Below are 25,375 nucleotides of genomic sequence, written 5' to 3'. Positions count from 1 at the left end.
CTGTTAAACTAGTTTATGTGGAAGGGGCTCCATACACTCTAAATGTTCAGATGTTATTATCCTCACACAGCAAGTATTTTTATTAACAGTAGTGAGCTCTACACCTGGACTGGGGAGGGATGATGAGGCATAGACTTGTGGCTTAGTGACTTTGCTGTACTGTTTCGTGTGTGTGGTCAAATAGACTTTCCATAGAATTTACTATTGTCACCATTCTTAGGTGTATGATTCAGTGACATGAACACATTCACAATATCATGCTATCACGCATCCGTCTCCTAAATTTTCCCATTGCCTCAAACTGAAACTCCACGTGCATTAAATCACCAGCTTCCCTTCATCCTGATGTATTGTAAAGAGAGGATTTACACTGCTGGACTCTTGGAGGGAAATAATACATGGCTTAATATTAATTGTTGTGTACAGAACAGAAATTATAGGTCAAATCAGGAAAGCTATTGTGGGTGGGGACAATGAGAAGTAGCTTTGGGAGCGAGTAGGACTCGGGCCAGACCTTAATTTCAGTAGTAACTAAACATTAGCTGAGTAGAGAGGAGACGAAAATCATATTCCTGGCTGGAGAAATGGAGTGAAGCGACTGTTGTGTTTCTTGGGGGTAGGGAGGTGCGTGAATAAGTGGCATGTCATCAGAATAAGTGTTCATATCACTCCTTCATGAAAGCACCCGCCCTCCCCTCTTCCCTAGCCCCTCTTCACTACCCTCTGACAAAGGGCTGAGAGGACAAGCTCAGAGAGGGAGAGTCTAAAGGGTGGGCAGGCTGGGACACCAGGCTCCATGTTCTTGCAGGTGTCTGCTGCTTGTGATGTGCTTGAGGGAGAAAGAGAAGGAGATGGGCTTGGCTGAAGCTCATGATGGAGACTGGGATGCAGAGAGAGGGCCCAGGTTACAGTGGACTGGGACGCAAGATGAGGGCGGAGCCCTGCAGGTGTTGGAGCTCCAGAAGTCTGTGCTTAAAGAAGCAGACTGTTTGCATGAAGAATCAGATGCGTGAGGACCTGAGTCCGGGAGACCCAGGCAGGAGCCCAAGATAGGACCCACTGGGCAGAGTGGTGAGGATTAGAACCAGGGGCTGGTAGGAACAATGGCGAGGAAGGCATCAATTTGAGACAGGAGGGATTATAAAAGTATTAAATGGCCCCGTGCTATTCCACGGCAGGCTGCTCATAAATCCAGTTAAGCAGACATGATCCCACCATGAGAGCTCCTGGACTGGAGACTCAAGACAGCAGTATTGACGAGAAATGAGCAAACTGATGAGGAGAGTCTATTCACCAGCCAGGAGAGAGAAAGCTGCACATTTACAGGATGTCTGTCATCCAACGCAGGGGAACAGGGAGGGGGGTGCGCTCCATGGCAGAGGGGAGGGTGGTGTGTCCCTGTGGCCACGGCTGGAAGGGAGGGCGGGAGTTCCAAGGGGACTTTGATGTCCGGGGAAGGATGTTGGTGGGTAGGCATGGACAGACAGAATCTAGTATGAGCCCCAAGTAGCCTCTGCCCCCAGAGGGACTGTTGTTCTAAGTGCACTTGGGTTGCTGTAGATGATCACACATGCATGGGCCGTGAGGCAGAAGAGTCACTCTTTGTCTTTGGACCATCCCCAAGGTACTGGGGTATGTCCTGGAGCGTGCCTCACCCCTCCAGCCAAGGGCAATGTGGTAGAAAGTTGAACTCCAAAGATTCTCCAAGAGTGGGAGGACGCATATAAATCTTAGCTGGGAAACTTAATGAACTCGGCTTCAGAAAGCTGTCAGCACACGCCGCCGTCAGTTGCTGCAGCTGGGAGACACCTACAGAAAAGGCGCAGGACCCGAGTGGGTGGGGGAGCCGCCATGATGAGCAGAGGAGTTGGTACGGAATACGTTGGAGGACAGTCAGAATTGTACCGCTGTTTCCCTGGGAACGGTACTGATTCTTCCAGAAAGAACAGAAAGCAGAGATCGGGGGAACGTTTGCTAACTGCTGTGCTAGACAAATTCCAAAGGCAGGAAAATCTTGAGTGCAAGGAATTGGTCTTTCTAAAGCAGTCTGGAACATTTTTTATGCGAACAACGTATCTGAGCGCAGGCAGGCATGCGGGGTGGGTGGGTGGGTGGTGGTGCCACACGCACCCCTCCTCCTCCCCACAGTTTTCCATGCCAGAAACCGGAAGATGCTTTGACCTGCAACCCTACTGAAGAGCAAAATGTAGTGGGGCATAGGCATGGCCATTCATTCTTTTATTTGACCTTTATAATGGGCCTTCTAGGGACCAGGAATAGAGAATTGAGTTGAGCTTAGGCCTTAAGGAGCTTATAGTCAGGTTCAAGAGACAGAAAGGTCATTGCAAAGTACAGAGAGGGCCACCCAGTTCAACTAGGCTGGTGAAGGAAAGGAGAGAAAGTTTCCAAAATGCTCCTCCCATGTGTTTTGCCATCATGGTACTGGAGACATCTTCCTCCTTGGCACTCAAATGGGATCCTGGGACTTACTCTTGGTGCCTCCCTCTCTCCCAGCTCTGGTGGCGCTCACCTGCCAAAGTCCTCTGGACCCTGCCCCTTCATTCCATCATGTGCTTTAAGGTCTTCAGAGTTTCTGTGTTTCTTGCCTGGGTTAGGGTTGTGGCCGCCTACTTTGTCACCCTTCCATGGCTTATGCTTCTCTTCGGGCTTTCCTCCGTGATACTGGCAGGAGTGGTCTTTATGGAGCACAAGCCTACTCATGGTATTTCCTGCTTGAAGTCCCACTGGTTCTTTATTGCCTTCAACAGGGAGTTCAGACCTCCCACAGTGCTCTGGGAGGCCAGGTCCGAGCTAAGCTTTGTCTGCTATTCCATTTCCCACCCCAGCAGGATCAAGGTCCAATCCCACAGAGTGGCCCTCACCATGTTTGATTCACCCCTTTGCCTTATACCCAGCCCAACCTCCTCCACCCATTCTGAAGTCCCTCCTGCAAGAGGCCAGCCTTCTAGGACATGGTCCCCTGGTGCCGTCATGATCTCTCTAAGGAGAGGACTACGAGCAGACGCTCTTCTCTGGTTCCCCAGGCCCAGCCCCAAGACTGCTCAGACTCTGTACTCATTTTTGGAATGAGAAAATTATGAGCCCTATTTCTGAAAAGTGTTTAGCACAATTAAAAATTTTAAATGTAACAATAAAGAAACTTTTTTTTACAGTCTTTAGAACTCCTTGAGCTATATATGTATTAACTCCAATTCATGCCTGTTCCGTAGTGGTTTTAAAAAAAGTATTTTTCTCAAGTCCTCAAAATGAATGGAGTTATCTGACTTAATTCTTAATTCTAAGACTGAGCCTTCAAAGGCAAATTGCTTAATTTAAAAAAATTGGAATTTACAGATTTCTGAAATAAAAATTCATTCATGCAAATTTATTTAAATTATAACATGTCAACTATATTAATGAGCAGAATTTCTGGCCAGCTAAATTTGATTTGAAATGACCATTTTTTCTCAGATTGAGAATCTTAACCCACTTAATAAAGAGAAATTACATTAATGATGCACATAAGTAAATTTAAATGTGTGATTCTTATATACAAAATATGGTAAAACAAATTTTTTTGGAAAACATGTTGCACTTCATAGTAGCGGAATTAGAAAATAAAGAATAGATATTCATGGTGATTCGGGAGAGTGTGTGTGTTCCTGGAAAGGAGTCGACCTGAGTGCCAAGTCCAAAACTGAGAAGTTAGTGTGACTTTGAGTTATCTTCATTTGTTTTTGCTAGGAGGTAGAAGTGTTAGTTATAATCCCTAGGAATAATTACAGATTGAAAATAGACTCTTAGTAGTGGTATCTGTGACAGCCTTTTCACTAAAAGACATGCAATCTTGGGGGAGGGGAACCCTCCTTCTTTAGTAATTTTGAGGACCAGACGGACAAGTATGTGAATATGAGGTCATTTGGAGGAAATGAGAACCACATTTAGTATGAACCTGTGATTGAGTCTTTATGTAGACAGTTTTAATTGAGATTGGCAAATCAAGAAATCCTACCTTTTAGAGCCATAAAGAGTTTTTATTTCATGATCATCAAATAGGATGTGAAAATAATTATTTAGAAGTTAGGTAATGTCATTGGTCTTTATTAGAATTTTGAGAAATTTTATTTTATGTTGACCCCCGTGAAACTCTTTGACGCTGACCATTTTCACCTCCAAAAATGGCACTTTCTTACATTCAACCCAATAAAACTATGGTACTACTATGTCCTACTATGTCTGAGATCCTTGACCAGTACCAGTACAGTATCCAGACCAAAAAACTAAATTCTAACCATTTCTAGCCTTATCTCTAACACCTTTGGTGTTCATTTAGGAAAGTAAGCGGGGGGATTGTTGGGTTTTGTCCTAGTTAAAAATGTGAGGTTTGGATTGAGGGCTCGCTATCCAGTGGAACTATCAAGGAGAAAGGTCAAGCTGGAGGTTCAGGCATAGAAGCTGTCTGCTCATAGGCAGTGGTTGAAACTTTGGGGAGGGGAACATGGAGGAAGATCTCAGAGAAGAGGACTTCCGCAGGAAGTAGTGATATGACCTGCCCATGGACGCATTGCTTCTCTACGTGAAGATGTGCTTGCCTCAGACGACTTGGAACCACTCGAACTGTCGAGATGGCTTTGATTTTCTTCCTGGAGAAATCTCACCGTGGTATTCCACTGGAACTTTGCCAGTCTGAGTCTGGCATTTGAATCGGGTAACTGCTGAAAGAGAAACCCAGGGATTTGGCGACATAGGATGGGATATCTTTGAGCCGTTGAGATAAGTTGCACTTTCAAAGGAAGTGAAAAGCTGCGAGAAATTATTAATGGTGATTTGCTCAGGTCTAGGGCATAAAACTCTTCTGCGGTTGAAAGGGCCAATGATGGGCTTTCTTGAGGAAGACTATATTGGAAATTTTTGAGAATTACTAAAAACAGTAGAATTTATTTCATCTTACACTAAATGTAGAATTTAACTCCAAAATAGGTTTCCCTTTTTTCCCCCCATATTATCATTTAAAAAATTAAGGAAATGAAACAAATTATTGCTGTCATTTAGATGTCTTGTTTTAAGGTTTTTAGAAAACATTACTGGTATTTTGGGTGTGGGAGAGCATCGGTCATGCAGATGATGGAAGACATATACAGAATTGTAATCATTTTAAAGATGACCCACAGAGCATAGTATTTTTCTATTTTGAGACAAACAAATTTTTCAGTGGCAGCAGGGGTGAGAGTGAGATTGGGCTGGGGTATGGGGAGAGAGACATTAGTTGGAAAAATGCAAGTCATGCATTTTATATCTTACACACCGTGTAATTTCTATTCGATTACTGGAATTTTACGAGATAGGAGGTGGCTGATTATTTCATTGTATATTTTGATCTCTTTTGTTAAATTCTGAGACAGAAGGATACTTAAAAAAAATTTTTTTTGGTGTAACACCAAAACAAAAAGAATTCCAACAAGACAGTAAAAGTGATATTTTCATATGTGAATTTTTGCTAGTGGATTACGAAAAGAGAGGGGGTGGGGATTTGGCGCGTTATTCTTAGTATCCCAAACTATTCACTGTAACGGGGCAGAGCAACTAATTTATTGAGAATTACCAGGCACTGTTTTAACCAAAGGTACTATTTTATTCACTCTTCACAACAGTCTTGAGAGCTGAATGTTATTACCCACCTTTTTCAGCCAGGGAATTTAAGTCTTTTGTCCAAGAGCTGTTGCGGGTGGGGAAAGGTGGCTGGAGCAGAATTCCAAAGTATGAAGATACGGCTCTGTCTCTCAATGGGAACTTTGTAAAATGTGCCAGTGGTAATATTCTATTGCATCCTCTGGTCCACAAGTGGCAGAGCTGAAATTTTGAGCCAAGTTGCTTATCTTTGAAGGTTGCACTTTTAACTCCGGAACACTTTGTGGGTTTTTGTTGTTGTTGCTGCTTTCTGCCCAAACTTAACATATTACCTACAACTTGGATCTGAAGCGTGGGATTTAGTATTCCTAATTTCTCACTTACCCCTCACTGACTGCTGTCGTAGAAGGGTGTGTGCCTGTGAATTTCTCATTCCTAAATGGGTACAATTGGGGCATCTGATGAAATGAGAGAGCTAAATTTTGAGACACGGGGAACACTGTCACTCAGAGGTTTTCTCTAGGTCAAGCTATATGGCATTTGGGGTGTTCAACAGAAGTGCCACAGGAGGAGGAAAGGGACCACAGGAAAAGCCAACTAAACCTCTAAACAGAGTTTAGTAGGACATTCCATTAGGGGCGTAGCTTTGGAATTTTAACTGCTGGTCTGGTTGACTCAGTTCCAAAAGAATCCAGAGTTCATTCAGGATGCCTAAGTTCTTGAGTCAGCTCCCTGTTGGAACCAGCAAATGGGACTCCAAGAGGCATGAACACAGATGAGATTCGGATAGGCATGATGTCTTAGTGGACAGCAGCTCTCTCTAAGATTTGGCGTCCACAGAGATTCAGCCTAAACACTGATGTGGCCGTACCAAGGATTCCCTTTACTTTACATTAAAAAAAAAAAAATCCCACTTTTCTGTTCTATAACTTCCTAGTATGGAAAGTTTCAAACATACACAGGAACCGAGAGACTCTAGAACACAGTGAATCCTTCTGAACCCAGCTGGCCAAGGAAAACCTGTTTCATGGACAGGGAATGTCCGATTCTACCCCCTCCCAGCTTTATTGAGGTATAATTGACAAATAATAAATTGTATATATTTCAGCTGTACAGAATGTTTTGATATGTGAGTATACCGTGAAATGGCCACCGAGGTTGTCCACTTCTAAGAGGAAAAACAAAGTTTTTATGTTCAACAAGTGATTTATTCCATAAACACAACTTTGAAAGAAAGCAGCGTGAAGTACAACTTCGAAGGAGGCGGGTTGTCTCCTTCCCCTCTCGGAGCTCCTCTCTTTTCACCTAAAATCCTATACTCCTGCTACCCCTCTGGCCATCTGGGCCTCCTCCCTCCTCTGCCCTACTTGTATACCTCCCCTCACCCCCAAAGTCTCCTAAGGATTTCTCCTGTTCTTAACATTATAATCATCTGTTCCTAAAAACGGAAGGTTCCCAACACCTGCCTTTCCGGAGATCACCTGTGTTTTAGAGGTGACCTTTCTAGGACCATCACCCCCTGTCATCGGGGTGGATTTCAGGCTGTCCACGAGAAGAGGATGGAAGTGTGCGAAGCACTTTGGGTGGAGGCAAAGCCTCTTCCCATCCTGTGAAAATGGGAATGGTTCAATGCTAGGAGTTTGTGGCCACGTATGAAGTCACTACTGATAGGTTTTGTGCCATGTGCAGGCAGTATTCTCTCCTGCTGCAGACTGATCTGACCAAGTGACCCTGTAACCTCTTTCAGGGCTATCCGTCTAGTTCTCTCTCCATTCCTACGACCACCGCTGTTGCCACTTGGGACGGAGAGCTTGGATTTGAGACAGGAGGTGGGAAAAATGTCTGAGGATGCTGAATTTGATACTCGTACATCTTCATTCCTCCGCCACCCCCAGAGTACAGCCGGAGGAAGGAGAGAACAGACATTTAAAGGGTTCTTGGGGAAAGGTTATTTTTAGGGGCGGTCTTGCCAAGACTGGTTCCGGGGATTTTATTTAGACACAGATTGGGCCCCTGCCTGCTTACATGTGTCCATTTCTAGGGTGGTCCTTGGGGTGATGGGGGGAAGCCGGATGCACACTGCAGCTCCAGGCCACCTCATTCCTTGCAAAAATTCCATTTTATTTTATTTATCTTGTATTTCCCCGCCAGCTTTGTTGAGATATAATTGTCATACAACATTGTGTAAATTTAAGGCGTGCCCTGTGTTCCTTTCTCAGCACCTCTGTTCTTCTTGAAAGGGTATGAGGAGGTGGAGTGAGAGGTAGGGACCTTGCATCCAGGTTGGCCCAGGATGGTCCCACTTGTGGCTGGAAATTAGAAACCACCTCTCTTTCGACTCTCAGAAGTCATGCAGTTGAGACAGTAACTCAGTGGTCACTCTGTTCCAAGGACATACACATGGTGACCTCAGAGAATGGTAAAATAATGTTGAGACCCAAATAATTTATATATAAGATAGTAATGCCTTTTCTCAGAGTACTTGCCTATTTCTGATCTTTAAAAAATGCAGATATTGGTGAAGTGAGATTTCTTATAGTTTGGCAGCTTTAAATGCCAGAGTCTAGTAATGTCTGAGTGGTTTTTTTTTTTTTTTTTTTTTAAGATTTTATTTATTTGTCAGAGAGAGGGCGAGAGCGAGCACAGGCAGACAGAGTGGAAGGCAGAGTCGGAGGGAGAGGGAGAAGCAGGCTCCCTGCAGAGCAAGGAGCCCGAGGTGGGACTCATCCCAGGACCCTGGGATCATGACCTGAGCCGAAGGCAGCTGCTTAACCAACTGAGCCACCCAGGCGTCCCTCCCTAATCCTTTAGGAGACCAAGCCCTGCAGAGAGCTGTGGAAGTGAGCCCTGTGTGTGGAGGGACATTGGGCCACTGACCCCACTGGTGGGCCAGGTTCCCCTCTGAAATGCATGCCGTCCTATGCTTTTGTTACTTGATATGCTATCTGTATGCTTTTATAAATACTGTATAGACGTCTCCTTAAGACAGTTTGGTATTACTATGTGCTGTGCTTCAAGGATGTTTGTTTCGCACATCTGAAAAACGAAAGGTAAACATTATTTAAATATGCAGACCAGTCACCAAAGTCAAATCTCTGGCTTTGTTCTTCAGGCAGGTTGTCTTTTCTAAAATATATATATATATATATATTCACACACACACACACACACACACACACACACACACACACACATATAATGTTCAGGCCCTTGGGAATCTGGTGATAAGTATATTTACTGTGTGATAAATTCATGTTTACTGTCAAGATTGCCCTTGTTTTAGACACTGATGGGGCTGTCCCTGTCAGAGTCCTTTAAGGGCTCGGTAAGGAAGCAGGAAAAAGGCTGTCAGAAATACCTGGCGTGTGACTGTGGGTTCTATTGCTGTAACTGGTAACTGGATATTGCAGACTCCAAAGGATTTCTATTCTGCCATCCTAGAACTTGGACGGTGTGTACCTTCTCCATTAGGGTTTTGAAATGCGATGTCGAAATAGGGATTTTAATGGGAAACTTTAAAAAATCCTGAAGCAGCACTTAATTGATTAACTTCAGAAGTCTAGGGTGGCTTAATTATATCCAATGTAAGTAGTTTTTCTTTTTTCAGGGAGAAAGGTGGAGGATTAAATGGAATAAAACTTGCTAACATAGTTACAGATAACCCCCAAGACCAAAGAGTGGGCTAACAAATTGTATATACTTGCCTGAGTCACTTTTTAGATTTTATTTATTTATTTGTTAGAGAGAGAGATTACAAGGAGGCAGAGAGGGAGGCGGTGGGGGGTGGTTGGTTGCACGGGAAGCAGGCTCCCTGCTGAGCAGAGAGCCCGATGTGGGGCTCGATCCCAGGACCCTAGGATCATGACCTGAGCCAAAGGCAGAGGCTTTAACCTACTGAGCCACCCAGGCGCCCCTGAGTCACTATTTTAAGATACATCTCGCATCAGGCATACACATTCCCTGTAGAAAATACAGATAAGAAATTTTTAAAAGTCACAGTCTAGAGAAAACTCACATTCACATTTGGCCATATTGCCTCCTAGAGCACTTTATGCTATAGTATGGAAGCATATGTTGATGAATTTTATGCTATAATATGTAATTATCTGAAATGTCTCAGGATATGAGGACTTCATTCTGTACTTTTGTGACTGCTCTCCAACCAGCACGAGCCCTAGGGAAGAACTTTCTGAAGGAGGAAATCCCAGCCTGGTTCCCTCCAGTGTGGCGTGAGCAAGAACTTGAACTTTGGGAATGCCCAGTTTCCCTGTTTTTGCCCCTTCTGTTAACCAAAGCTTTTCCCATATGAAGAGGAAACCTGTAGATGTACCTGACAGGGTCTGTTCCCGATTTAGAACTGTGCTCTGGTCCAAAATACCAACGCAGAGAATGTGGTGAATTACAGGGAGCTGCTGCATTCTAAATGAATGCTTGAATCCCTCTGTGTAGGCAGCCATTTATTTGGGTCCCTGAAAATAGTAACAGTATGGTGAACTTGAATTAAAGAATATTTATTTTGCCGTCCGTGTCGTACAAGCTGCTTCCCCAGTTGCCGGGACTGGCCCAGGAGGGAAACGTCAGTTTGCTTTTCTAAAGAAAAGCTTGAATCCCTCCTCAAGCAGAGAATCCTGAAAGTATAATCAGTGTTGCTATTGCTTAAAACCAAGCCACAGTCGGGTCTGCCGTGTCACAGAGCCACCTCTCGTTCATAATTATCCGGGCTCCAAGGGAACAAGTTATTTTGGGAAGCATAGCTCAGGATCAATCATATGTAAGGCTGTTTGTTGGGGAGCCAAATGCTTGCTTACCAGAAAGTCCTCAAAGGAATTCTCCACGTAGCTCGTGCCAGCGTGGGGGAGGCAGGTGTGATCCCAAAGAACTCCCTGCTGGTGCCTAAGTCAGGCTCAGGGCCTGCAGACCGCTCTCAGCTTGGATGACCGAGCACCCAGAGCTTCCCCGTGGTTCTTTGAGCTTACCGCCTTTTTCTTTCTTTCTTTCTTTCTTTTTTTTTTTTAAACATTTTAGAGCAAAAATGACTGAGACTTTGAAGATATTTGATTTGGTTAGTTTAACATATGCTGCCAAGCCCAAAAATAGTTTGGGAAAAATCTGCATATTTCTAACCTCTTCCCACCCCCCTCCCCCACCCTGCATTTAACAGTTAAAATGGAGAGTTCCATCAAGATCCTTTGCTAACTGTCCTTTAGAAGAGGGAATACTAGAGTTGTTTTTTTTTTAACAAAAAGTTTTTAAAATAAGTTCTACAAATTTTTATGTAAAAATTTTGTTTCAAGAATTTTTTTTTAAAAAGATGTCTCCATTTATTTGAGATGGTGAGAGAAAGAGAGAGCTGCATGAGTCAGGGGAGGGGCAGAGGGAGAGGTTCTTTAAGCAGACTTCCCGCTGAGCACAGAGCCCCTTGGCTAGATCCCACCACCCATGAAATCACGACCTGAACTGAGACCAAGAGTCAGATGTCCAACCGACAGAGCCACCCAGGCGCCCCTGTTTTAAGAATTTTAAAACACCCCTTGGAATGAAAGTAGAGGGGGCTTGAGTTGCAACTAACACTGAGAATCTCAGCCGATCAGAGAAGGGTTTGACGTCCTTGCTGTGTTGCTCCACACGCCTTGCTGATAATAGAGACAAAGAAATGAGTAATTGCGGCTAAGAAGTAAGAATCAGGAGCGTGAGTAATAAGAACTCCTGTAAGTGGTAATAAAATGTTTGTGGGAAATTTTCTTGAGCAGGGAGGAAATTAACAGATGGAAATACTTTCTCTTCTCGATAAATGTAAGATCTTTATGAAACAGAGAAGAGTGCTAAATAATTCAGCCCAAATCCAATATTATATTTATGGTGATGCATATAAGAGGGAACATGGGGACACATATTAGACTTTAAATGGAGGCTTTGACATAGAAAAGGAATCCAGTAAGCCGAGACTTACAACAGTTGTCATCTTCACAGGATGGGGGAAGCATACTGTAACTTAAGATCAGCAAATGATAGACTTCAGTTAGTTCCCGTATCATTCTTGTGTGTCAGTTACTATCTGTCTTCTCTGAAATCAGTAACATTCAGATCGGAGTAATGGATAATTTAGCATATTCAAATGTTGACCTCTCTTTAGAAAAAAGATCCTAATAAAGTATTAAAAGGCAATTCTGGACATGAAGGTAAAAATCATGACTCTCACACAAATAGTCACATGCTTAAAGATGTTGTTTAACTGACTAGCGAAGAACAAACTGGAAAGGGGTTTCAAGCAGTTAAAAAAAAAAAAAATCCAGGGCACCTGGGTGGCTCAGTGGGTTAAGCCTCTGCCTTCGGCTCAAGTCATGATCTCAGAGTCCTGGGATCGAGTCCCACATCCTGGGATCGAGTCCCACATCGAGTCCCACATCTGCTCAGCAGGGAGCCTGCTTCCTCCTCTCTCTCTCTCTCTGCCTGCCTCTATGCCTACTTGTGATCTCTCTCTGTCAAATAAATAAATAAAATCTTTAAAAAAAAAATCCAGGGCGCCTGGGTGGCTCAGTGGGTTAGGCCGCTGCCTTCGGCTCAGGTCATGATCTCAGAGTCCTGGGATCGAGTCCCACATCCTGGGATCGAGTCCCACATCGAGTCCCACATCTGCTCAGCAGGGAGCCTGCTTCCTCCTCTCTCTCTCTCTCTGCCTGCCTCTATGCCTACTTGTGATCTCTCTCTGTCAAATAAATAAATAAAATCTTTAAAAAAAATATCCAGGGCGCCTGGGTGGCTCAGTGGGTTAGGCCGCTGCCTTCGGCTCAGGTCATGATCTCAGGGTCCTGGGATCGAGTCCCGCATCGGGCTCTCTGCTCAGCAGGGAGCCTGCTTCCTCCTCTCTCTCTCTCTGCCTGCGTCTCTGCCTACTTGTGATCTCTCTCTGTCAAATAAATAAATAAAACCTTTTAAAAAAAAAAAAATCCAAAGAATCGGCACATTTATAGATTAGCAATAATGAAACGAATGTCCTTCTGGGAGGAGGAATTGTCCCTGTCCCTGACAGAATGCATTTCTTGTCTGTAGGCAAGAATTACTTGCACTGTTCTTTATCTATGACTTACGAGTCTTGGAACAGCACAGAAGGCATGCTGTAGACAATGAACAGGTTTCCCATTGAAGCCCGGGATTTTGCTTATATTTATATAACTGTTGTGACACCTTTCCCGATTCCCTAGCTTTAATCTCTGTCCTTTCTGGAAGGTGTGGAGGACATTGATTCCACATTACCAAAGAGGCCATTCCTCAAGCCAGAATCAGTCTGGGCAAGATTTGGCTTTGTTAAAAAACCTGAAAAGCATTTATTTTTTTTTTCTCCTGTGAGAGAGTCTGAAGAGCTTTTAGCGCCTTTCTTCGTGTGTTCTTTACAGCCCAGGACCTAAATGGTAGTTGGTCTTAGCCTGGTGACTGATGCCTAAAATTCAGGGTTCAGAATTCCCGATGAAAACCAGACATGGATAGAACTATCGTTTCAAGTGCTGGAGAGCCATCTTTAACCTATCCACTTAAAGAATCATCCATTAGCCTGGTTCTATTTTTAGATGCCCTCAGTCGTGAGGTTGTCTTTTATTTTTCACAAGGATTTTTTTTTTTTTTTTTTTTGGCAAGATTACAGAGTGTATTTTAACATTTAAGGATTCTGTAGTTAAGTCTGACATGATAATAATTTTTAAAAACCTGGAACTTGAGCAGATACAGATTTTTTTAAAGCAGATACAGATTTTTTAACTCCTCAGTATTTTTTATATTTTCAGTCAAAAAAAAAAATCTGTTATTTTCTTTACTCTGTCCCAGAAAGTCTGACAAATCAGATCCTAGTCAACAAAGAGTTATTGAGCGCCACTGTGTGCCAGGCACTGTCCGGAGCAAAGCAAAGACCCCTGGTTCCATCTGTGTCACTTACACCAGCATGTTTGAAGTGTGCAGGTGGCATCACCCACCAGGTCTTTCTGAAGGCACTCTTTTTTCCCACTTTCCTACCAAGTCCTTCAAGGATTCCATGGGTGACAGCTCCCCTTCAGTTGTTCCTGGGATTGCCTGCCCTGCAATTTGAGACTGTGAGGTGTCCTAACTTTGGGTAGGAAGAAACACCGAGCCCTGCTTGCTGACAGAACTTGTTGGGCGTGAATCAACAGAAGAGGGCCGCGTCTTTTTTTCACCTCTTCCTTGGTCTCGGAATAATTAAGTTGGTATTTGTGAGTATCCCTAGAAGTTAAGTGAAAAGCAGCATTTTAGGGGTGCCTCAGAGGCTCAGTTGGTTAAGCGTCTGACTCTTGATTTCAGCTCAGATCACAGTCTCAGGGTCTTGGGATCAAGCCCAGCGTCTGGCTCTGTGCTCTGAATAGAGTCTGCTTGTCCCTCACTCTCTACTCCTCCCCTAACTCTCTCAGTCTCTCTCTCTGGCTCTCAAATAAATAAATAAATAAATAAAATTTTCTAAAACAGAATTTTGGTACTGTTGAGGTTCCAACTTATTCATGACCATTTGAAGTATTGAAAATTTGAAATGGGTACTAGTTCTCTCTGTGTGAATTACAGGTATGCTGGCTGGATGCTGGGTTCTTTGGGTGACGGAAAGGTGACCAAGACAGGATCAGAGGCTACTGCGGTCATTTCAGCTTTTTGATTCCTAAAATGTACACTTGCTTGCAGGCAAACGAAAGCCCAAGAAACCAATCATGGGCTTGCCATTTGCAGTGGAATGTACTGGGATTTGCTTTTTTACAAGTTAATTTTGAAGCTCTTTATACTTAGTGTATTTTGAACCGAGTTAGCCCTTTATACTAATGGTCTCATGCAAATAAATTCTTTTTTAAAAATGCAGGGACAAAATACATTTCTATGGGCGAAAACTAATGCTCTGAACACTTTGTTCCTTGAGGAAGTCACAGTACACTACTGATGCTCTTTGTTCTGTGAACAGTGGTGTGAAGTGCTTGGGGAGAATCAGGAAAAGATGAAGACCCTGCATCTTTCTGGATTCGTGGATTTCAGACCTTCTTCTCTCCTCTTTCTGTCTGTGCCCTGCCACAGTTTATGAAATGTGCATGTTTATGCTTGATTATTGGAGGTGGAATATTCTTTTGCTCAAGGAGCCTTAAGTCGTGACTGTAGACTATGTGTTTTTTTCTATGCAATGGTTTAATTCCCTTTTAATTTAAACCCCAAAGCACTTCCAGTTTCTTTGAATTGCCACCACCGACTGCTGTTCTTTTGTGATTCTGTCGCATCTGTATTGTGAAGTAGTTGGCTTTCTCTTTCATTTATCAGACATCACGGTCAGCCAGTTGGGATAGGTACACAGTGCATTCCTTGGGGCGAGCAACAAGTCACAGGAAAGAGGGGCTGACTTGGCCACCCTGGGCCCTCAGCGGGTCACAGAGCCAGGACTCAGATTTTAGGGCGGCTGTGTTTCAGGGTCACAGAGCCAGGATTCAGATTTTAGGGCGGCTTTGTTTCAGGGGGTGCTACACTGAGCCGTCACCTGCTGTGGGATCTAGCAGGATCCTGGAGACTTGGCAGAGATTCGTGGGCAGAGAACAAAAGGGCTGCCCACTGTGTACTTAGATGCCTGCTTACGCAACTCATGGGAGCATGAGGCCTCCAGATGGGCTTCCAAGACATCTTACCATTGGTTGTAACACATGCAGGATCCTTAGAGTGGACACTTACGTGCTTCCATACTTCTCTCTCTCTGGTTGATTTTTTAAAATGTCGTGTGAGGAGTTGAAAGGTATACTTGGGCACTTGGCAGCCTTGAAGATGTGGAATATTTTTCCAGATCAGAAGATTAGGTTGAGCAGTCCTCACTGGAGAGTGGCTTCTGGGTCCAGAAACCTTGCTGAAAGATTTTATAAGATGGCTGTGTGCCTGAATATTTAAATTTAAGGCCATGTTGCTATGGCCTCGTTGTATGCATCACCCAGTGCGTGTCCTCACCTGGTGCGTGGACCAGGGTCTCTTGGTTGAGGGGACTGGGATTGTGAAGCTTTGTAGTGAAACAGAAAGTTCTGCTTCTGCCAGCTGTGTGGGACAGAACTTTCTGTCCTCCCTGTGCAGAGAACTCCCTGCTCTATGTGACGGCCATGTCTCCTTTTTATTTTTATTTTTATTTTAAGATTTTATTTATTCATTTGACAGAGATCACAAGTAGGCAGTGAGGCAGCAGAGAGAGAGGAAGGGAAGTAGGCTCCCTGCTGAGCAGTGAAGCCCCATTCGGGACTCTATCCCAGGACCCTGGGATCATGACCTGAGCTAAAGGCAGAGGCTTTAACCTACTGAGCCACCCAGGCATTCCTGTTTTTTTTTTTTTTTATAATTTTATTTATTCATTTGACAGAGAGTGACACAGTGAGAGAGGGAACACAAGCAGGGGGGGTGAGAGAGGGAGAAACAGGCTCCCTACCACGCAGGGAGCCTAATGCGGGGCTCGATCCCAGGACCCTGAGATCATGAACTGAGCTGAAGGCAGACGCTTAACACCTGAGCCACCCAGGTGCCCCGCGTGTCTCCTTTTTAAACACTAAAGCCGAAATCACATTTACTTCCCAGGAACAGCTCTGACCTCCTCTTCTTCCTTAACCAGAGAGTTTGTAAATGGGTGCAGCTTTCTAGATGCTCCCTACCTCCTTACTTTCCAAATGTTTAATAAAAAAAAACAAACAAAAACCAGGAAAGTGATTAGAAGGAATCTTGTTGAATTGGGAGTCTATGAGGTGGAAAATAACATATCCTTAAAAGTGATTGTTGTAAATAGAAAAATAAATGGAGCCTTTTTAGACAATCAACTTTAAACCATAGACTGGCTTCCGCTAGTTGTACGTGAGAGAGCGTTCTGAAACAACGTGATAGGTGGTGTTGGCCGGTCAGCTTCTGTAGTTCTTCTCCTCCTGATAACCTTTTGAACTGTTTATCATAGAGTTGATGATAACAATTATTATCCCCCGCCCTTTTTTTTCTGTAGCTGGGAAAGTGTCAGGACACGAAGGACAAATAATTTCATGGTATCAGAGTCAGAAATAGAATCTGAGTTCTGAGCCACGACTGCAGGCTGGACCAGGCTCGGCCTCCCCCTTTCCTGGGGCCCACTCATCCCTCCCCAAAGGATTCAGGCCAGGATCGACGCGGTGAGCCTCCCAATGCCTTTACTGACCGACGAAAGCAAGCTCAAAATCATGGAACACTTTGACAGTGCCCTAAACTGTTTTGGACCTGACAGATAATGCTGTGTTATTATTGGTGGGCTTGAAAGCTGAGAGCTGCTTCAGACCTTCCTACCCCGCAAGCTTCATGCTGTGGGCTGTGCCCGAATGTCCTAGCCCTCAGCACGCCCCGTTCTGTTCCGTTCAGGGAAACCCCACAAACTTTTCCGAGTACCCATTTCAGGAAATGGAATCTGAAATTCGTATTTCATGTTATTATTATCAGAGCAAAAGCTAGTTTAAAAAGTATAAAGGGAGTTTATAGATGTTGTCTTGCCATATTTTTGGTTTGAAGAAAATAGAATACTAAGTTGAACAGATAGTCTTAGAGGAGACCAGGCCTAGAAATCTTATTGCTGAAAGAATTAATAATTATCTGATAGCATGAAACCAACTTGTGTCCAGACAACTGTGTCAGACTCAAGATTGATGTTTTTATTTTTTTCTTTTTCTGGGTAATAATCCTCTCCAGGTAGAGATATGAACTTGTGTTATGTAAATAACCTCAGTTACTAATCATTTTGATTAAAAGACCTTTTCTCCCTTTTGTCTGTGGAAAAGTCTGCAGTGTAGGCTGTTAGGTCTATAGGGTTAATTAACTTAAAAAGAAACCATATGCAAATGTATATCATTCAGTAGCACAGGCTTATCTCAACATGTTAGTAAAGACACAGTACTTATTCTTTTTTTTTTTTTTTTTTTTTTTTTTTTGCCCTTAAGCACGCACAGAGAATTTAACTTTGAGAAAGACAATAGGCTTACCATTCTTGTAGACTAGGGACTTTGCCAGTAAGTTCTTCAGGAAAGAAGATGGCCTCACCTTCCAGTGAACAGGACTAACACTTAGTTAAGTGTTAGTCCGTAACAGGACTAACTAATTAAGTTAACTTAATTAGATAATCCTGGGAAACTCCTTCTACTGCTATTGTTCTCAACCACCATGTTTTGGGTGTTGAGGAATGTTTTCTGGGCCACTAGATTAGAGAATATAATAGAGAAGGGACTGAGCATAGTTGAGTGTCCTTTAGACTTCCTGCATGAAAACATAATACTATAAGCCTAAAAGCCATGAAAACACAGCCTTAAAGGTTAAGGGTTAAACCCTTAATCTCTGGGCCCTTCTCCTTTGTACCCTGTTGCTTACAGAGATTTTGGTGCCATGGCCACGTTGGGTCTATATGAGCTTGGAGACCAGTCTGCTCCTGCAGGACCAGCCATCTGGGCCAGTGTCTCCCGGGTTGTGATTCCTTATGTTTCAGGAAGAGATGCTGATATTTGCTCCTGTTGTTTGGGGAATATACGTGTGGAGACAGTGCCTTCCACTGCCTTTCCATCTTTTCTACATGTGTCTTGAACATCCTTTCCCTTCGTTTTCTTGTGAGCTTCTTTGGAAGGTGGTAAGAGCTACAAATATCAGCCTTTCTCTTCTGGAGATACAGATCTTCTTTAACTGACATAGGAGTTATATCTGGATAACCCCATGGTAAGTTAAAAATATCTTAAGTCAGAAACACATTGGCTCCATGTAACCTACCAAACATCATAGTCCAGCCCAGCCGCTCTTAACCGTACTCAGAACACTGATGTTAGGCTACAGTTGGGCAAGAGCATCTAACACAAAGTCTATTTCATAATAAAGTGTTGATGGTCCCGTGATTGAATACTGTACCCAAAGTGAAAAACAGAAGGGCTGTGTATGGGTGCAGAATGTTGGTAAGTTTGTAAGTTGTTGACCCTCATGATCCCATGGCTGCTTGGGAGCTGCTGCCCTGCCCAGCATCACAGGAGAGGATCGTACCACACAGCTTAGCTTGGGAAAATACCCAGATTCAGAATTCCAAGTATGGTTCCTCCTGACTAGGAATGGCTTTCACACCACTGTGAGGTCAAAAACTTGTAAGTCCAACTGTCATAAGTCAGGAACATCTGTAGATGGGTCTGTGGTGTCCCATCTTGGTTCTCTTTGTATGGCTCTCAAAGGTTTTTTTTTGTTTGTTTGTTTGTTTTTATGTGCCTGTTTTTGAGCTTCAGAAGCACTGGGTCTTATTACTAGGTGCAGAAGAGCAGGGAATGAGCTGTTGTCCAGAAGAAAGGTAGAGGAAGCAGGAGAGGAGGTTGGAGGACCTCACGTGACTGAGCAGCTTCTGGGTTGAGCCACGGCCTGTGGACACCGTGGCCTCTCTCCTTGGTGGGCATGTCTAGTTCATAGAGCACCATTTCTCTTAGAAGTCCTAAGTAGTTTGGTTTGATCCAAGGAGCCTGGCTCTAAAACCATGTGGACCTACCTCCTGGCCACGCTAGTCCTCCAAGATTGAGTTCCCACGTTGCTGTCAAGTATCAAGGCTAGCCACAGAGAAGCCTTCAGGTAAATGTGTGGGGTCTTGCCTTTGCTGTTGTGGCTTTGTCTCCTGCATAATTAGCAGGCTTTTCACAGAAACCCAGGATGACTGGAAATGCCTAAGAACAGTCTCTATAGGCTATGGTAATTAAAACTGTAGATAGACTGAAAATTAAACATTCTAATAAAGCTTAAAATTCCTTTTCAGAGCACACCGGCCTCTTTGCAAGGCCATTATACCAGCGCTGTCGGGGTCCTTTTCACATGGAAGTTGGTAGTTACCTTAACCTTTATTGGCTCTTAGAAGGGCTCATTAAAGATAGGGACACTTCATTAAACTTACCTAAATAAATTGACCTTTTAGATTAAATTCATTTTCCGGATTTGCACAAAGGGATAATTACCTATGGTAAATTACCTTCATTGTGAGTATACCTATAAAAAGGTAGTATCAAACAGACTTCACCAGTGTTTCATCACGGGGTCAGGAAGCTTGCAGCTTTGGGATTATATTCAGAAGTGTTTCTGACACTTTTATTATGAAGGGACTTAAGTGACACGGTGACAAGATAAGGAAATTGGCACCAGCAGTAGTTGCTCATTTTTAAATTCAAATCTAAATAAAGGCAACTCTCTAAATATTTTACATCATTCTATTTTTCTGTCAATTCCATTTTAAAAAATCACAACCTGTTTTCTTGTGCCTTTCCCAAAAGTTTAGGTCTGTGATTAGTCTCAGCATTGTCAGTTTTAAAAAAAAAAATGCAAAACCCAAACACATTTAAAGTCGTTTTGGTTGCTGGAAACGGGCCTAGGATGTGTTTTACTGATAGATAACTGTCTAGAAACAACCAAAATGTCCATCCACAGGGAGCTAGTTACACACAGCACAGTATATGTACTATGGTGGAATACTATGCAGCCATCAGAAGGAATGATCTGTGCGGAATGGAAAGAGCTCTAGGTTATATTTTTTATGTGGGTTAAAAAAAAGAATCCAGGTGCGGGACAATGTCTATATTCTGATATGGGTTAAAGGACAAAAAAAAAAAAAAAAAAAGGAGTGTGTCTGTGTACTTACATAGGTATCAAAGATCCTTGAAGAGACACACGCAAAACCGTCCTCTGGAGAATGGAACTGGGTACCTGGGAATAGGAAGAGAGGGACGCTTTTCACTTTATCCCCTTTTTGTGGCACTTGAATCTTGAGCCAGGGAAATGTATCGCCTATTCAAAAAGCAAATAGATAAAATTGATACTGAGATAAAAAAAAAAAGTTAGACTCTTCCTAACAATCTTGGCTTCAAACACCAAAGTTTGGTTCTCTAGAACAGTGCTATCCCATTGAACTTTCTGTATTGCTGGAATGCTCAGTTTGGTCACCGTCCAGCTCACTAACCTCCAGCTACAGGTGGCTTTTGAGTACTTGAAAAGTAGCTTATGCAACTGAGGAACTAAGATTTTTAATTTCCTTTCATTTTAGTTAGTTTATACCTAAATAGCCACCCATGGCTAGGGGCTACCATGTCGACTGGAGGTAGATCTAGAGCATATGGTTTCAAGTATCTCTTCTGTTTTAAGTTGACTGAAGTTTAGTGGTGTTTTAGGAGAAATAATTATTCCTTTAGGCTCTCAGGGTGAAATGAATTATTTTAAGTCCAAGAAAATGCCTACATTCTCTTTCTGCCCTTATACTTAATGCTGTCACATCTTTGTTGAAATAAGTGACTATTGGATTTGAAAATTTTCTGTTACCCAGGAAAATCATTTTTATAGAAAGAGTATCTTTTTGTGGTCTTGCACGGAACCCACCTATTTTTTAGGGATTCATTTTCTCCTCTGTCACACAGACCCTATTTGCATGTCTCCGCACAGAGTAACATGCTGGGCACTTTGTTCTGGAGCCCCACAGCTGTTGCAACCCAAGGGGACATTTGCATTCTTAGCCAGCAGCTGCTGCGCAAGCCCTTCTAAAATGGTTTTGGCAGGAAATAGTGCACAAGTGGAAACCAAGTTAAGAGCAGCTTGAAAAATAAACAGAATGACTTTGGATGCCTCTTGATATACAGCCCACCTTTCCACTGAAGACTGTCTTCATGATTTGTTAACATGACCAGACTGGGAGCTCTTCCATGGCTGGGCTCTATCTAACTACTTTGAAATCCGGGGTCTAGACCAGGGCCTGGCATATGCCAGGAGGAGGTCCTTATTACTGTTATTATTATCCTTATTTTTAATGATTGACTATACTGCAAATTTATTTAATTGATTTAGTTACTAGCTTAACACTGTTGCACATTCAGGATAAACTAAGATGTAGCTAATGAGTGGTTTGGGGGCCCTCCTCTCCTCTCCTTTCTGTGACACAATACCGCCCACCCTCCGCTCCGAAGTAAGCCATTATGAACATTATTTAAACATTCTTTATTCATCCATTCTACAAGCAAGGTTATTTTTGTTGTGTGCAGGGAGTAAACACGCTCTCATTTAGTCCGTATCTCCTACGAAATAGGTTTTCAGAAGGTCAGGACATAGGTGTGAACATGGTACCTTTTTAAGCTGAAGGCATAAATCCCTCAGGCTGGTATATCAAATAAATGATTTTTTTTTTTTTTTTTTTGTCCCTAAAGGGGAAACTACTAAAATCTTACCGTAGGCCTCGAGTCATCCTTTCCATAAAATTCTGTGTGCTTGCCCTAGAAGGCCCCGGGAGCTCCAGTCTCGAGTGTGCAAGAAGTTGAGTGTTGGCCGCATGGGGTGGAGGGTTACCCCGATGGGGCTGGGGCCGTGTCAAGCAGTGCTTGGTTCTCGTTGCAGACTTTCACTGCCTGGTGTAATTCCCACCTAAGGAAGGCCGGCACCCAGATTGAGAATATTGAGGAAGACTTCAGGAATGGCCTTAAGCTCATGCTGCTTTTGGAAGTCATCTCAGGTTAGTCTTGGACGTATAGGTGTCCTGCTGCACCCCGCGCGTCCGTGTGTGGGCTCTGGATACGCATCTATTTAGAAACAACTGCCTCAGATGTGCCCTTTGACCTGGCTGGGCCAGAACACAGTATTATTGGCAGAGAACACCTTTCCGAAGAGCAATCTGCCTGGAGTTATTTTTCTGCTCTGAAAAAGGAGTAAATTCTGTTTAAAATTGACCTATTAAAATAATGTTTGCACCACGCACCTTGAAACAGAATAAGAAAAGAAAAAAAATGACATTTATGCGACTCCCCATGGTGCTGCCCTCTCTCTGCTCTAAGCCCAGCAGGTGCCTCTCCCAGACATGGTCTTCCATGCAGAAAGCCAGGATACATGTTGCCATAAGTCTGAAAACATGAACTCAAATCCCAGAGGGGTTATATTTTGCTCTGAATTTGAGTTGGCTGGTTTAGACTTTGGATGAGAGATGGGATCACCCTTGAAGAAGTGGGACTAGAAGGGCGGTGGTGAGTGTGCCCCAATCCATATATCTTCATAATCGGGTATCTGCCATGAGCCCTGGCAGCCAGTGCTGTGATTTGGACCAGGCTCTCCTGATTTCCTCTAATAGTCAGCAACTCCAGAGGCTCCTGGGCTACCAACCAGCTTTTCTCTAGACTCCTTTGTAAGTTTGGCTGGTAGACCAAACCGGACTCTCCCAGGCAGATCTGAAAAGCATATGGCTCTGCTCTGGTCCATTGGTCTTAAAAGTTTTTTTGGTTTGTGGTTTACAAAAACCAGAGACCCATCAGAAACAGTCACATACCTATTTCCATTTAAGGAAGCATGAACTCTGAATTTTGGTGTCTCGATTCCGTGTCAAGGGGTTACTTTCTATGTGTCTACGCTATTCTTTCTTCATCCGACAGGGGAAAGGCTGCCCAAACCTGACCGAGGAAAAATGCGGTTCCACAAAATTGCTAATGTCAACAAAGCCTTGGATTACATAGCCAGCAAAGGCGTGAAACTGGTGTCCATCGGAGCTGAAGGTAAATGAGGGGTGATAGGAATGACCCGGCTTGCCACATTGACTTCCCAGTGGAAGGTGGGTCGGCCTGCCGCTGGGCCAATTCCTCCTGGCACTTATGGTGCTTGCCTCCTTACGGTGTCAGGCTGTGTGCTAAGGTCTGGGGTACAGAGATGAGAGGAAAAGGTAGCATGAATGGCAGACCAGGCTCTAGGATTATTTGTAAAGAATAGAGTCAAATATAATGCTGTCTTCTTCAGCCTGATTATTGGGATGGGAAAGAGCTTAACCTTCCCCGTGACTCTTATGAAGAACTAATAAGTAGGAGGGAAGTGACCTCTTCTTTCTTGGGGAGTTTGGGAGCCCCAGTAAGTTCGGCAGGAACTGAGACGACTCGGCTTCTTATGTTTATTTTACAGCTGAGTACCATGACCTTGCCCCACCTGGGGCGCCCTGAAGGATCAGGGTGAAGATGAGCCCAGGTTCTCTGAAACTGACTACTCAGAACCTTGGCCCCTCTAGTCTTTGGGCTTTGGAAACTCTCAGGTTGTTTTCAGTGATTATGCATTTACAAGATATATGCTTATTATTAACTCAGAATTCATTTAAACCAGAGACATTTGGTTATGAATACTGTATAACTGCAACACATAAAAACATGAACTAGTCTTTCTATTATATATATATATATATATATTTTTTTTTCCAATAGCTCTAAAGTCAAAACTTATGGGAAACATACAAGCTGTAGGAAAAATGTATGCACTGATGATGTCACCTTTATGCGAATTTGTTGTTGTTGTTTCTTTCCTAAAGAAATTGTGGATGGCAACGTGAAGATGACGCTGGGTATGATCTGGACCATCATCCTTCGCTTTGCTATTCAGGATATTTCAGTTGAAGGTAAAAGATGCGGCTGAAAATCTGATTGTATTAGGATACTCGGAGTCATTCGTAGATTGAATTTCTAAAGTAGAATTTAAATAAGACCTTGTAAAATTGAACAGTCATTTCCATGATTTAATGGAAGATACGGGAGTTGGGTTTTCACAGGTTTTATATTTGTATGGGAAGGACCCCAGCAATACTGTTTCATTCATGGGGGTGGAATCATTTTGGAAAAGATGAGCACATGTTCAGAACAGAAGTCGCTTTTTAAAATGAGCATTTTGGGGGCTTTTAATTGCTTATTATAGTCATAGGTTCCCAACTCTAACAGTTCTGTGGACTTGCAGGTGCAAAAAAGCAGTCAGTTGAAATCTGAGTTCATTCATTCACCCTCTGTCCCTGCTTTCATTCTCCGTCTCTGTGTCGGTCTCTACAGCTTTCTGTCTTTCTGTTAACAAAATCTCCATTGTTATTGTATCTTTGGGCCTAACAACTGTTCTATCACTATAATAGAACCATCGTCCTTGGCACTGCCACAGAAGATGAAAATCTTTAGTCTTTTTCGCCCACTGTACTCCTAAATATTTTGATGAATTCAGCACTGTTGAAAAGTGTCAAATTGACATTCTTAAAATTAGAACTTTGCCTATTTAGCCCTCAAATCACAAAATGTGTAGCTGCAGAACCTACTTAAAGGTGGTCTGGATCATCCAACCATTGTCAACCTCTTGTACCTTTGTCATCCAACAGGTACCCAGGAACCTGAATGGTGAGGGTGGGGACATTGTTTGTAGTTCTGCCCAGGACAGAGGACCCTCTGATGTGGGTCTTTTTAGGTGATCTTAGTTACTATTCAACCATCAAATGTCAAAAACCAGTGATTTACTTACTGTTGCGCCAGATGGCGTGAAGTCTACAACACTTACCCTTAAGGAATTTCTGACCACTTAGATTACTCCCTTCTGGCATGGAAGCCCCATTTGTGTCATCTAAAAATCCAACTGCGGGGCACCTGGGTGGCTCAGTCAGTGGGCGTCTGCCTTCAGCTCAGTCATGATCCCAGGGATTCAGCCCCACTTTGGGCTCCCTGCTCAGCTGGAAGCCTGCTTCTCACGCTCCTACTCCCCCTGTTGTGTTCCTTCTCTTGCTGTCTCTTTCTCTCTCTCTCTGGCATATAAATAAATAAAAAATATTAAAAAAAATAAAAATCCAAGTGAGATATAATGATATTAAAATCTCAATAATTCAGGCTCAGAATTTATAAAGTCTGAATTTGAAAACTTTCCTTCAATGTGCGTTTTTAAAGATACATTCATTTCTTTCCAGTGAAAATAATAAGATGCTTCTTCTAAGTTCTTG

At 43.2% G+C, this 25,375-nt stretch overlaps 1 protein-coding gene across 2 annotated transcripts in view; it reads left to right on the top strand.

Annotated features, from left to right (window-relative positions):
- Positions 1–25,375, top strand: part of ACTN2 (actinin alpha 2) — a 66,258-nt gene that overhangs the window by 4,331 nt on the left and 36,552 nt on the right. For both annotated transcript variants that reach the window (XM_032312976.1, XM_032312975.1), the window contains exons 2-4: positions 22,009–22,123; positions 23,031–23,150; positions 23,945–24,031. In XM_032312976.1, the coding sequence (XP_032168867.1) occupies positions 22,009–22,123; positions 23,031–23,150; positions 23,945–24,031 (322 nt within the window). The remainder of the gene's footprint in view (positions 1–22,008; positions 22,124–23,030; positions 23,151–23,944; positions 24,032–25,375) is intronic.

The sequence above is a fragment of the Mustela erminea genome, chromosome 14 (genome assembly GCF_009829155.1).
Source record: "Mustela erminea isolate mMusErm1 chromosome 14, mMusErm1.Pri, whole genome shotgun sequence".
Classification (NCBI taxonomy): Eukaryota; Metazoa; Chordata; class Mammalia; order Carnivora; family Mustelidae; genus Mustela; species Mustela erminea.
Note: the sequence above shows the minus strand (reverse complement) of the source record. Positions and strands in the feature narration are given on the sequence as shown.